The 11,037-nt window shown below is 43.4% G+C and overlaps 1 protein-coding gene across 1 annotated transcript in view; it reads left to right on the forward strand.

The window, feature by feature from the left end:
* The window catches only part of ADAMTS16 (ADAM metallopeptidase with thrombospondin type 1 motif, 16), a 185,399-nt gene that overhangs the window by 40,546 nt on the left and 133,816 nt on the right, over positions 1–11,037 (forward strand). The window contains exons 3-5 of the mRNA XM_011940955.1: positions 4,522–4,783; positions 8,459–8,658; positions 10,144–10,227. Coding sequence (XP_011796345.1) covers positions 4,522–4,783; positions 8,459–8,658; positions 10,144–10,227 — 546 coding nt within the window. The remainder of the gene's footprint in view (positions 1–4,521; positions 4,784–8,458; positions 8,659–10,143; positions 10,228–11,037) is intronic.

The following is an 11,037-nucleotide window of genomic DNA, read 5'->3' on the forward strand; positions in this document are numbered from 1 at the left end:
ATTTCTTATGAAGGCAACATAAGTGTTTGGTGAGTTTTCTAATGTAAAATGATTTCCAGAATTGGTCATGAGAGAGGCAGGCCCTGTGAGAACAAAGCCTGTCCTTTGCAAAGCCTGAAGGACTTGGCCTTTTCTGAAGCCTGGTTAATAATCCACCCGCCTGACATTCCAGTGGTTACTGTGAGCTACAGGCAGGTTCCTCTAGACATTTTGAGTTTCCAAACAAATATTCTTCATTCTGATAAGAAGAAAACATTAATCTTCTGCAATTTACCTTATCTTTTAGAATAGCTTGCAAACTAATAATGCAACAAGCTAATGAAGTAACTTTTTTTGTATTTTTATCTGTTGTTTATCAAGGGATGTCGAAATATCAGTCTTATCAGTTACTATGCTCTATATATTTAATGAAATTGGAGATTATTTAAATACTGAATATTGTGACTCAGACTAAGTTATTATTGAAATAAATATAATGCTTGATGACTTTGTTAATGAAAATTCAAAAATCTGCCAACTGCTGCCGGACACCTTCGCCTGGGGATCTGGTCCTCTTAGCCTGGGCCACCCAGAATGTAGCCTTGAGCCTAGGGAAAAGGAGGAGATGGTTCTGAATAGGAAACAGCTGTCTTAGATCACAAGTGTGTAGGCCAGGAAGCCAGAAAAAGTGTAAAAAGCAAAGCAGCAGATCAGAAACAATATTGTGTTTGAGATGATTGTGGTGCTGGGTGCACCAACGCTCAGGGCTTCAGAGGGATCTCCAGCTGCAGAGTGAAAAAGTCCTCAGGTGCTCTCTGAATTATCAGAAGGAGAGCAAAGATCGTCAGGATGACGTATGATATTTTACATCCTTCGTTTTATTAATTCAGCAAATCTTGTCTGAATGTTCACTAGATCATATACTTTAAGAATATTGGCCGGGCGCGGTGGCTCAAGCCTGTAATCCCAGCACTTTGGGAGGCCGAGACGGGCGGATCACGAGGTCAGGAGATCGAGACCATCCTGGCTAACACGGTGAAACCCCGTCTCTACTAAAAATACAAAAACTAGCCGGGCGAGATGGCGGACGCCTGTAGTCCAAGCTGCTCGGGAGGCTGAGGCAGGAGAATGGCGTAAACCCGGGAGGCGGAGCTTGCAGTGAGCTGAGATCCGGCCACTGCACTCCAGCCCGGGCGACAGAGCGAGACTCCGTCTCAAAAAAAAAAAAAAGAATATTAAGTCTTACAAACTCGCGACAAGTAGCTGTTCTTATATCTGCATCCTAGATGACAGAACAGCACAGAAAGGCTGAGTAAATCATCCAAAGTCACACAGCGAATAAGTATGAGAATGGGATGATAAATTCTGCAGTGTCCAACTCACTCGGCCATTGTCTTCTATCAGTCTGCTGCAACCTGCAGGGGAGATACTGAATCATGTCTATTCTAGGTTTTTAAAGAGCCAATCATGTTCTGAGGGGTGGTTTGAAAAGTGAGCAATTGTTTGCATACCAAAAAGTGTTGTTATTGTTTTAAGCCATGCATGAACTTTTCTTCTTTTTTGGTTTAATACCTAAACTGGTTACCTTAGGTAATGGAGAAACTAATTGGGTAGCGTTATACAAGGTTGAACACATCGATGACTGCTTATGCTTCTCAGTCAAAATGCAAAAAGGTTGAAACCTAATTGGCTCTAACCATTATTTAATTTATTTCACACTTGGCATTCCCCGGTAGAACTGCAAAAGGTAAAGTGTTGTCGTGTCTTCGTTTAGTTCCTGGAGTTCTAGAAGGCCAAGAAGGTTCCAAAGTCATTCATGAATAGCACTGCAGGAAAGACTGCCTCTGCCCCCTCCCTCAATCCTGGGCATAAATTCCACGAATTTCACTTTCCCATGGCTCTGTGGTATTCGGGCCCCAGGAGGTCTACCTCCCGTGGTGGTGCTGATGGCTTCTCTGATAGTCTACCAAGCTTACCTTGGTCTGGCCTCCTCTCACCCCCAGTGGTAACACTGCAGCCAATGCTTCCTCTCCCAATGTTTGATAAACCTGCTCTCCTCTTTCTTTTATGTCTCCCGCCCCAAACCCTATTTTCCTTGAGAGTTGTGTTTGGCGTTTGCTCAGGGTCTAGGAAATGCTCCTCCATGCCTGCAGTTCACACTGTACAAATGCCCAGACTCACCCAGGACAGCCCAGCCCCACACAGGGCTTCACTCCGTGGACATTAATGCAAGGCAAGTCTCCCCACAACTCCCAAGTGAGAATCAGACACAGGCTTCCCACATCAGAGACAGATTTAGAACGGACCTTGGAAGCCGTGGGTCAGCAGCTGAGAATACCTAGTGAGTGTCTCAGTCAGTGTGCAGCACTAGATTTGCAAAATCACTGAAAAAATCGGCACAATAGTAACACTAATAGTTCAGCGTTGGAGAGCTCTAAATGGTACCCTGATGGGTACCATAGGAGATGATTGCATTATAAAATTAGAGCAATATGTAATAACATTTATTAGGACTTTTAAAATTCATTTGTAATCCAATGATCCAGCAATGCCATTGACATTATTTTAAAAGAAAGAATGCACAGACTTGAACTTGAGTAGTGCAGACAGCTATAAAAATGAAGTATAATTTTCTTTTTGCATCCCTCCTACTCAACTTTCTCCTCCTGAAGAGGCTTTCCCCCTGAAGATGGTTGTTGTTCCACCATCCAATTTGACTTAAATTTATCTTCAGTCATCCAAGAAAATTCTTTAAGTGTAGATACACAACTTTTATTTTTTTTTTTTTCTTTTTTTTTTTTTTTTTCCTTTTTGTGGAGAACGGGGTCTCGCTGTATTACCCAGGCAGGTCTCGAACTCCTGGGCTCAAGCTATCCTCCCGCCTCTGCCTCCCTGAGAGCTGGGATTACAGGCGTGAGCCACCGCGCCCGGCAGCTTCCTCAGCGGGTCTCGAACTCCTGGGCTCAAGCTATCCTCCCGCCTCTGCCTCCCTGAGAGCTGGGATTACAGGCGTGAGCCACCGCGCCCGGCATACACAACTTTTAAGATGAACATAATTGAGAGCACACTATATACTCTATTATGCACTTTTAACAAATTAATACCTTTTGGAAACCCTGTAATATAAACCTTAAACTTACAAGTTCTGAATGTACTCTGATTTCATTTGAATCCTTACACTATATTTCCTAGCCAGTTGACCTTGAAAACATTACTGAATCATTCTACATCTCTATTTCTTCACCCATAAAATGGGGACACTGATACCTTACAGAACTTACCTATTGATGAGTAATCAATAGGTAGTACATAGAAAATATGGGCCTCAGCTTCAGGAACTAAAAAACATGTTTAATTATAATTATCATCAGTACATAACTCCAATTTTTAGTAGCTATATAACCTCCAATTAAATAAATGTACTTTGAAAATTGACCCTGAATTTACTGGTAACCATTTAAATTTTTTCCTGTTTTTATTATTTTTAGTTTTGTTTTTGCTGTTTTGTTACTATAAACAATGCTGCCCTACACGTTCACACTTGGTGCACTGATATTTAAGAAATTCTTACAAGAAATATTTGGCGAGAATTCCCAAAAGTTAACTCCCTGAAGTTGAATTGTGCACTTTAACTCATAATGTCTGTAGTGCACAGATACATGGGCTGGCCCTGGGGCTGCCTCCCGAGTGGGGCCTCCGTTTACATTTCCCAGAATGTAAGATTGCCTGTTTGCCCTCATGCTCACCAGCAATCGTGCTACCAAGATCTTAAAAATATTTGTCACCCTAAAAGGTAAAAAAGCAATCTGTCGATTTTGTCTCTATGATTTTGAACACTGTATTTAGTCTGTTTGCTCCACATTTTTAGTATTTTTATAAAATCACTGCTTTCCTATTTCCTTTAATATCTTGCTTAGAAAAACCTTCCAGATTCCCCAAGAAAAATGTTTTATGCTTTCCTCAGGATTAATTGTGTTAAGTTACACCTTCTAGAAAGTGTAACATTTGCTTTGTTTTCAAATTCGCTTTAACAGAGTTTTGCACATTACCCTATTAGGATTCTAATTTTTGTTGCTTCATCTGAGACCCCTCACCAATATGAATATTTAATATTTAAGTGTGCAGGTGTTCTTTCTTGCACCGTCATTACTTTTGGTGTAAATTAACTGACTTTGGTATGCTGTGCACCCTCTGTCCCTTTCTCATTCCTGGAGTCCAGTCCTGGAGCAGCTCCACGCCAGCCTCTCTGCAGGGATGCAGAGCCAGAGAGCTCAGGAGGGATGCAGAGCCTTAGAGCTCAGGAGGGATGCAGAGCCAGAGAGCTCAGGAGGGATGCAGAGCCAGAGAGCTCAGGCTGTGTGTGAGGCCTTTCCCATTGCTAACTCTCAGCTGGGGTTTCTGAACCTTTCCAGTGTTTGCTGTCACTGGAGGGAAGAGCATGCTTTCGAGAGAAGGATAACAAATGCGGTGCTTGGAGAATCGGCCCTGGCTTCAAACAGAAAGTCTAATTGTGTTTTCTTTCTTTCCTTTTATTTTTTCCAGTCAGGCATGATACGAACAGAAGAGGCAGATTACTTCCTAAAGCCACTTCCTTCACACCTCTTGTGGAAACTCGGCAGCGCTGCCCAGGGCAGCTCCCCATCCCACATACTGTATAAGAGATCCACAGAGCCTCATGCTCCTGGGGCCAGTGAGGTCCTGGTGACCTCCAGGACATGGGAGCTGGCGCATCAACCCCTGCACAGCAGTGACCTTCAGCTGGGACTGCCACAAAAACAGCATTTCTGTGGAAGACGCAAGAAATGTATGTAAGGGCGAATCTTTGCGTGTATTTAGTGATTTTGACATTTATGTAAGCTGATGGAACCTTGTATATTTTCTTCAAAGCATGTTTGCCACGAGGTGAAATCTATTGATCTGTCATTGCTAAACTGAAGCAGTGATTCCAGAGAGAGTCCCTTATCTGTAAGTTCAGCACGGGACGTCTCTCCATAGCAGATGGATGGATAATGGTAAATGATGTTTTTTAAGAACTCTTTCCTGGGCAGATTAAATGACACAGTGTGCAGAAGTATAGAATCTACCAGACATCTTCAAAAGAACCCTGGCATCGCTACTCAGTCCTTCTATATTTTTGAGGTTTTGATTTATTCAAGCCCACATAGTTTTCCTGCTGAGGTAATTCATTTATATGCATACTATATGCATTACCATATCAAAAGGGCGGACTCGGTGTGACATAATATACCTACAACTTATCACCCAGGCTTTATCAAAGTCTTTTTTGTCATGACCATTTAGGAAATGACTTGTTATTTACATTTTATGTAGAAACCTCTCAGAAATTCAGGAATCCAAGTTGGGTGCTTTGTGGAATGTGCCTCACTTCCTTGAGCTCTCTCCTCAAGCATCACTGGGTGAACCTTCCCCAGGAGCCTCTGGACCGCCCCTGCTCCCCGCAGCCCATCGTTTCCTGCTTGGTTGGTTTCTATGACTGCTCTACCCAGCACCCTGAATAGAGGCAGACTTGTTGCAAGTACTTAGTGAATCTCGTTGAATGAGTGAATGAACAAAAATCTCTTGGCACCTACAACAACAGAATCAGTGCTTGTTAAACTGTCAGTGCCTTTGCATCCTCCAAACCCATTTCATCCTAGCCCCAAAAGTCATGTGCTGCATTCAGATGACTTGAAAACGTCACACCCAGATAAGCTTAGTGGGCTCAGGTGTGGGGGAGGTAGCAGGAAGAACCATGCTGAGAACAAAGGGAGGTGAGCAGGAGGCTGAGAGAGTTGGGAATCCTGAGGTTGGGTGAGTGTTTGAAAAGGGCGTGCATATCAGCAACAGCTGCCGGAGGCTGCCTTGACTGACAGGTCAGGACCAGATGCCTGGTGGAGGCGTCCACAAGGTCAGAGCCAGGACTCTGCTGCCAGGGCTCATGGTGTGGGTGTGGTCAGAGCAGGACAAATTCCATATACCAAGGAGATAAAGTGGCCCACACACCTGGCTCTCAGCAGGAGAGATAGTAGGGCCGTCTTAACCACCTTGACAGACCACACACCAGGCTCTTAAGCAGATGCTGCCACGGACCTTGAAAACATCAAGCAGTGCATACCATTGTGGGAGGACTGTGATCCTTTCATTCCTCTCTGAAGGTGGTCACCATCACTCAGGCTGGTGGCACAGCTTAGGCACAGCTCTGTGTGCAAGGTGGTAGAGATGACCCGCAGAGTGGTGTCCGCATCTGGGCATGTGTGCATAGGCATGTGAGTGTGTGTGTGTGTGTAGTGTATGTTATCTTGAGAGACGTTTCAGAATTGTAATAGTGGTGGTAAGTGAAAGGCAGTTATTTGAAAAAGGATACTAAACTCTATAATACAGTTTGTATTTGAAAAGTTTAAAGAAGTTCCCGTGCTCTTCATAATAAAACTAGAGAAAGAAAGCTCAACAAAATGCCTCTTGCAGGTGGAGAACATTGGTGATTGATATCCTGCTGTTTAGTTTGCCACATATTTCTGTCCCCTCTGGGCTATGCTGGTGACAGTACTGCACTCCTGGGCCTCGAGTGGCCAGGGGCCATGTGACCAGCCCAGTCCCCGGGAAAGCGAGCAGAATCAACAGAATTGACAGCAGTTCTTCCCACTGGAGAGTGCATCTTCGGGGCCCTGTGTCACCTGTTCATGGACGCACCCCCAGGTCCTCATGTCACCTGTGTGTGAATGCGCTGTACCCCCAGGGCCCCATGTCATCTATGCACAGATACTCCCCCCAGGGCACTGTGTCACCTATGCATGATGCACCTCAAGGCCTTGTGTCACCTGTGCATGGACACATTGTCAGGGCCCTGTGCCATCTGTGCATTGATATTTCCATGTTGTCCTTGAGGCTTTTGGACTTTCCCTTGAACTCAGGGCAGTCCTGCTCTTCTGTCTTGGTGGAATTCACACTTACAGTGGTTCTTTCCTATTAGAGTCCCCTGTTCCGAAAATGGGAGCCTTTTCTGTGTTCACTCAGGCATTTTTCGGTGGAAAAGGGCAAACAGAGGCAGGCTGATTTGCTGAAAACCAATAGTGAGGTTGGACCTCAGGCTGATTAGTGGACCGGCTGCCCTTCAGGTGACAGTGGGTGTGCAGCTGAGGCCTGTGTGTTCTGGGGACAATGTTGCAAGCTCCATTTGGTGAGGGGTTTTCAGAGCCAAGGCCCATGAGATCACCACCCCACGGAGTTTCTGACCCCTGCCCCCAATACTGAGGACCTGCAGCTGCTGGGTCCTGTGCTAACATGTTGTTTTCATCCTAAAGACACTTTTCCACCAGTGGTAATTAAGAATAAGAGCTCTAGGACCACACTGTCCAAATCTGATAGCCATTTCTAACACTTTCGAAGGAAGGGGTGTGAGCAAGTCATGTTCCTCTCCTCTGCCTTCATGACCTCATCCTTAGAACCCCGTGCTCAGGCTGGGGTACAGACTGCACAAGTTACACAGAGACATCGCCTAGGGTGGAGCTCACACCTATGGGCGTTGCATAAACATTAATGGCAGATGATGAGTGCTCAATAAACATTAGCTGGTATCATTATTATTCTCCAAAAGCTTTATTTAGTTTTGGAAGTATGTTAGCAAAGGAAAATAAAATGTGTTGGATGCACTAGTCAAACAAAATAGCATCTGCTTACAGTATGCTCCTTGAATACAGTCTGTGTAGATTTTGTGTGCACGCCACCTAAATATCTGGGCTTTTTGAAGTCCACTTTCACATGAAACAATTTTAACCACATTTTCTGAGGCATCCACTAAACCTAATTGTTTTCAATGTAGTGTTAACCCAACGATTATACATGCCAAAAATATTTTTAAAGGGATTACTTCAAGAGAAAAGTGTATGCTTTGTCTTCTAATCAAATTACATAAATATTTATGGTACTTTCTAGGAAATTAAGCTCTTCAGTGAAGTGGAGCTGCCTCAAGCATTTTATAATCCACTGGAAACAGTGTAGACAAGCTAGTTATGTGTCCAGACATTGAAATCAACTTTAAACATTGTCAAGTCATTAAAAGTCTTCAAGTAGGAAAACAGTGCAAGCCAGCCAGCTCGTGTTCTTGTAATTGTTTGTTCCATTGCTTTGTCTTTGCAGAGGGATCTGTTCTACAAATCCCTATGCTCAAAGTTTTTGAACGCTTTTGCTACCAGATGCTAGGAGTCAGAGTCAAAGAGTGCCCTTTCTTGCTGTTTTAAATTAGGATGAAATTATATAAAGGGAAATACAGCCACGATTTCCATGACGCCTAGACTACATGAATTTTACTTAAATTTAGGGTGCTACTTTAATACAAGCTTCTGCATCACAAGGTTTTAAAGGTTATGTGGTTTTTATCGTAAGCGTTGATTTTTGAGACCAAATTTCTCTATGATGAGTTATGGCTCTGATTTTGTGTGTGACTTGTGCTTTCATTTGCCCTCCGTATGTCCCTCCATAGACATGCCCCAGCCTCCCAAGGAAGACCTCTTCATCTTGCCAGATGAGTATAAGTCTTGCTTACGGCATAAGCGCTCTCTTCTGAGGTCCCATAGAAATGAAGAACTGAACGTGGAGACCTTGGTGGTGGTCGACAAAAAGATGATGCAAAACCATGGCCATGAAAATATCACGACCTACGTGCTCACGATACTCAACATGGTAGGATCGTCCTTCCAGCTGAGGCCATCTGTGTCATTGCACTTCATAGGGTGTGTGTGTGTGTGTGTGTGTGTGTGTGTGTGGATTGATGTTTCATATAAGAAACATGTGGATTTACTTGTTACCTGTGGATTGATGTTTCATATATGAGAAATATTTTACTGGTGATAAATCATTTAGTTTTCTGTGCTCCAATGAAAAGAGCCATTTTCAGAACTTCATAGACTAAGTCAGTAGGAAAAATCATTTGACCCTCTCTATAAGCCTCTGTAAGCCTATGAGATGTTTTGGGCTTACTAGTGTCTATTTACTGGAAATCTCTAAGGGGATGCTGAGCCACTGTGGTGCAGTAAATCTGATTATCAGCATTAGATGTGTGATTTTAGATGGCTCTGTAGAAATGCCCAACTTTTTAGAAATGTTAATGTTCAAATGCTAAATATAAATTATTTTATCTATAAAAACGGGGGAAAGTACAACCTTTTAGAATATCATCTCAGGTTAAGTGTGTTTGTGTCTCAAATTGTCAGCTGTATTAATCACTGAAGAGTGATGAGAGGTATACTAAGCCTCATTTCGTGTACGTGAAATCTAAATAACAGAAGACAAAATCTTGAGTCACCAAAGTGTGTTTTTAAGAATAGTTTTAATGACAATATTTTAAAAGTATGTCTTTACATTCTTCTGCCTCAATAAACAGAGTACCCTGAATGTGCCCATCTTTCCATGATGTCATGTGATTACTGTGGCTGGTGTCATTTTTGGTAGACTGAACCACTCGGTTTCTGGTCTCCCAGGAAGCCAAGGAGACAGTGAAATAGAGCCACCTTCCCACCGCACGGGGTCGAAGCATTGCCCTGTTGTCCTCAGCAAACTGCTCTGATGTGTGGGAGTGTTTGCCTCTCTTCTGTAGAGCTTTTCCAATATTTCCACAGCTCAGCGCCAAATCACTTCAGGTTGCATTCCATGGTGGTCGTGCTGTTCCTGCTCACCACCGCAAATGCCACTCTGGTCATTCATTTCCACTTCCATGATCCATCACCTCTAATATTTGTGTCTTTCTCTCATCATCTCATTACCACGATTTTTTCCTTCTCTTTTTTGTATTCTCTTGGAATCCCATAAGTGCACGAGTTTCTCTTGCACTTGTGGAATTCCTTGCCAGAAGAGCTTGAGAAGTGATTGGCTTCTGTCGTCATCATGATTAGCTTAAAAATCCTCTTTATATTCTAAGAGGAACACTTACCAACCCACAGTCTTGTGATCCTTTCCTAGGTGTTTGACAGTAAGAGGTGGACCCCACTCCCACCTGAAGCTTCGGCTTTTTACAGGGATATGATTAATATATCTGGCTGCCTAAAATACAAGAAAATTAACATTGCTCTGTCACTGAAGAACTAGGGCGTTGGATTCTAGGCCCACTAGTAGTAAGTAGGGGGGAAAATGCCGTTTATGGGGCTAACATGGATTTCTTGCCTTTTTCAGGTATCTGCTTTATTCAAAGATGGAACAATAGGAGGAAACATCAACATCGCAATTGTAGGTCTGATTCTTCTGGAGGATGAACAGGTAGTTTATCTTCGAAACTATCTACTCTTTCTACTCCTGGAAAAGTAAATGCAAAATAATGCGTTTTTTTTTTTTTTTTTTTTTTGAGGCGGAGTCTCGCTCTGTCGCCGGGACTGGAGTGCAGTGGCCGGATCTCAGCTCACTGCAAGCTCCGCCTCCCGGGTTTTACGCCATTCTCCTGCCTCAGCCTCCGGAGTAGCTGGGACTACAGGCGCCCGCCACCTCGCCCGGCTACTTTTTTGTATTTTTTAGTAGAGACGGGGTTTCACCGTGTTAGCCAGGATGGTCTCGATCTCCTGACCTCGTGATCCGCCCGTCTCGGCCTCCCAAAGTGCTGGGATTACAGGCTTGAGCCACCGCGCCCGGCGCGTTTTTCTTTAATATAATTGTTCTATGGGTTCTTCTCTCTCGAGGGCAAAAAGTATTTAATATTTTGTGTTTTACTGCAAATACGTGTCTTTTCAATTCTTTTAAACTTTTTTTGGAGTTTTTGTGAGGTGTTTTTGTGCAGAAGTGGTAAGAAATTATCCTTTAATTGGCCTGTAAGAAAATGGCATGTAAAAGCTGTCTTCAGCATATAGGTGGGACACACACTACGAATACACAGCACAAAATGTATCTCAGTCATCATGAGCTTTCAGGATGCCAGTGGGAATGAGCCGTTTCTGCTTCTTGCTAGAAGAGCATAAATGTTTTGTGGTCTTGAAGTTACACTGTACTGTGTGGCCCTGTGTCGCTTTATTCAATTATCTCCCAGCTCTTAACCTTCACCATTTGCAGTCTGAGATTTTTATTCTTATTAAGATTTCT

Source organism: Colobus angolensis, unplaced genomic scaffold, assembly GCF_000951035.1.
Source record: "Colobus angolensis palliatus isolate OR3802 unplaced genomic scaffold, Cang.pa_1.0 Scaffold196, whole genome shotgun sequence".
In the NCBI taxonomy this organism is placed as follows: Eukaryota; Metazoa; Chordata; class Mammalia; order Primates; family Cercopithecidae; genus Colobus; species Colobus angolensis.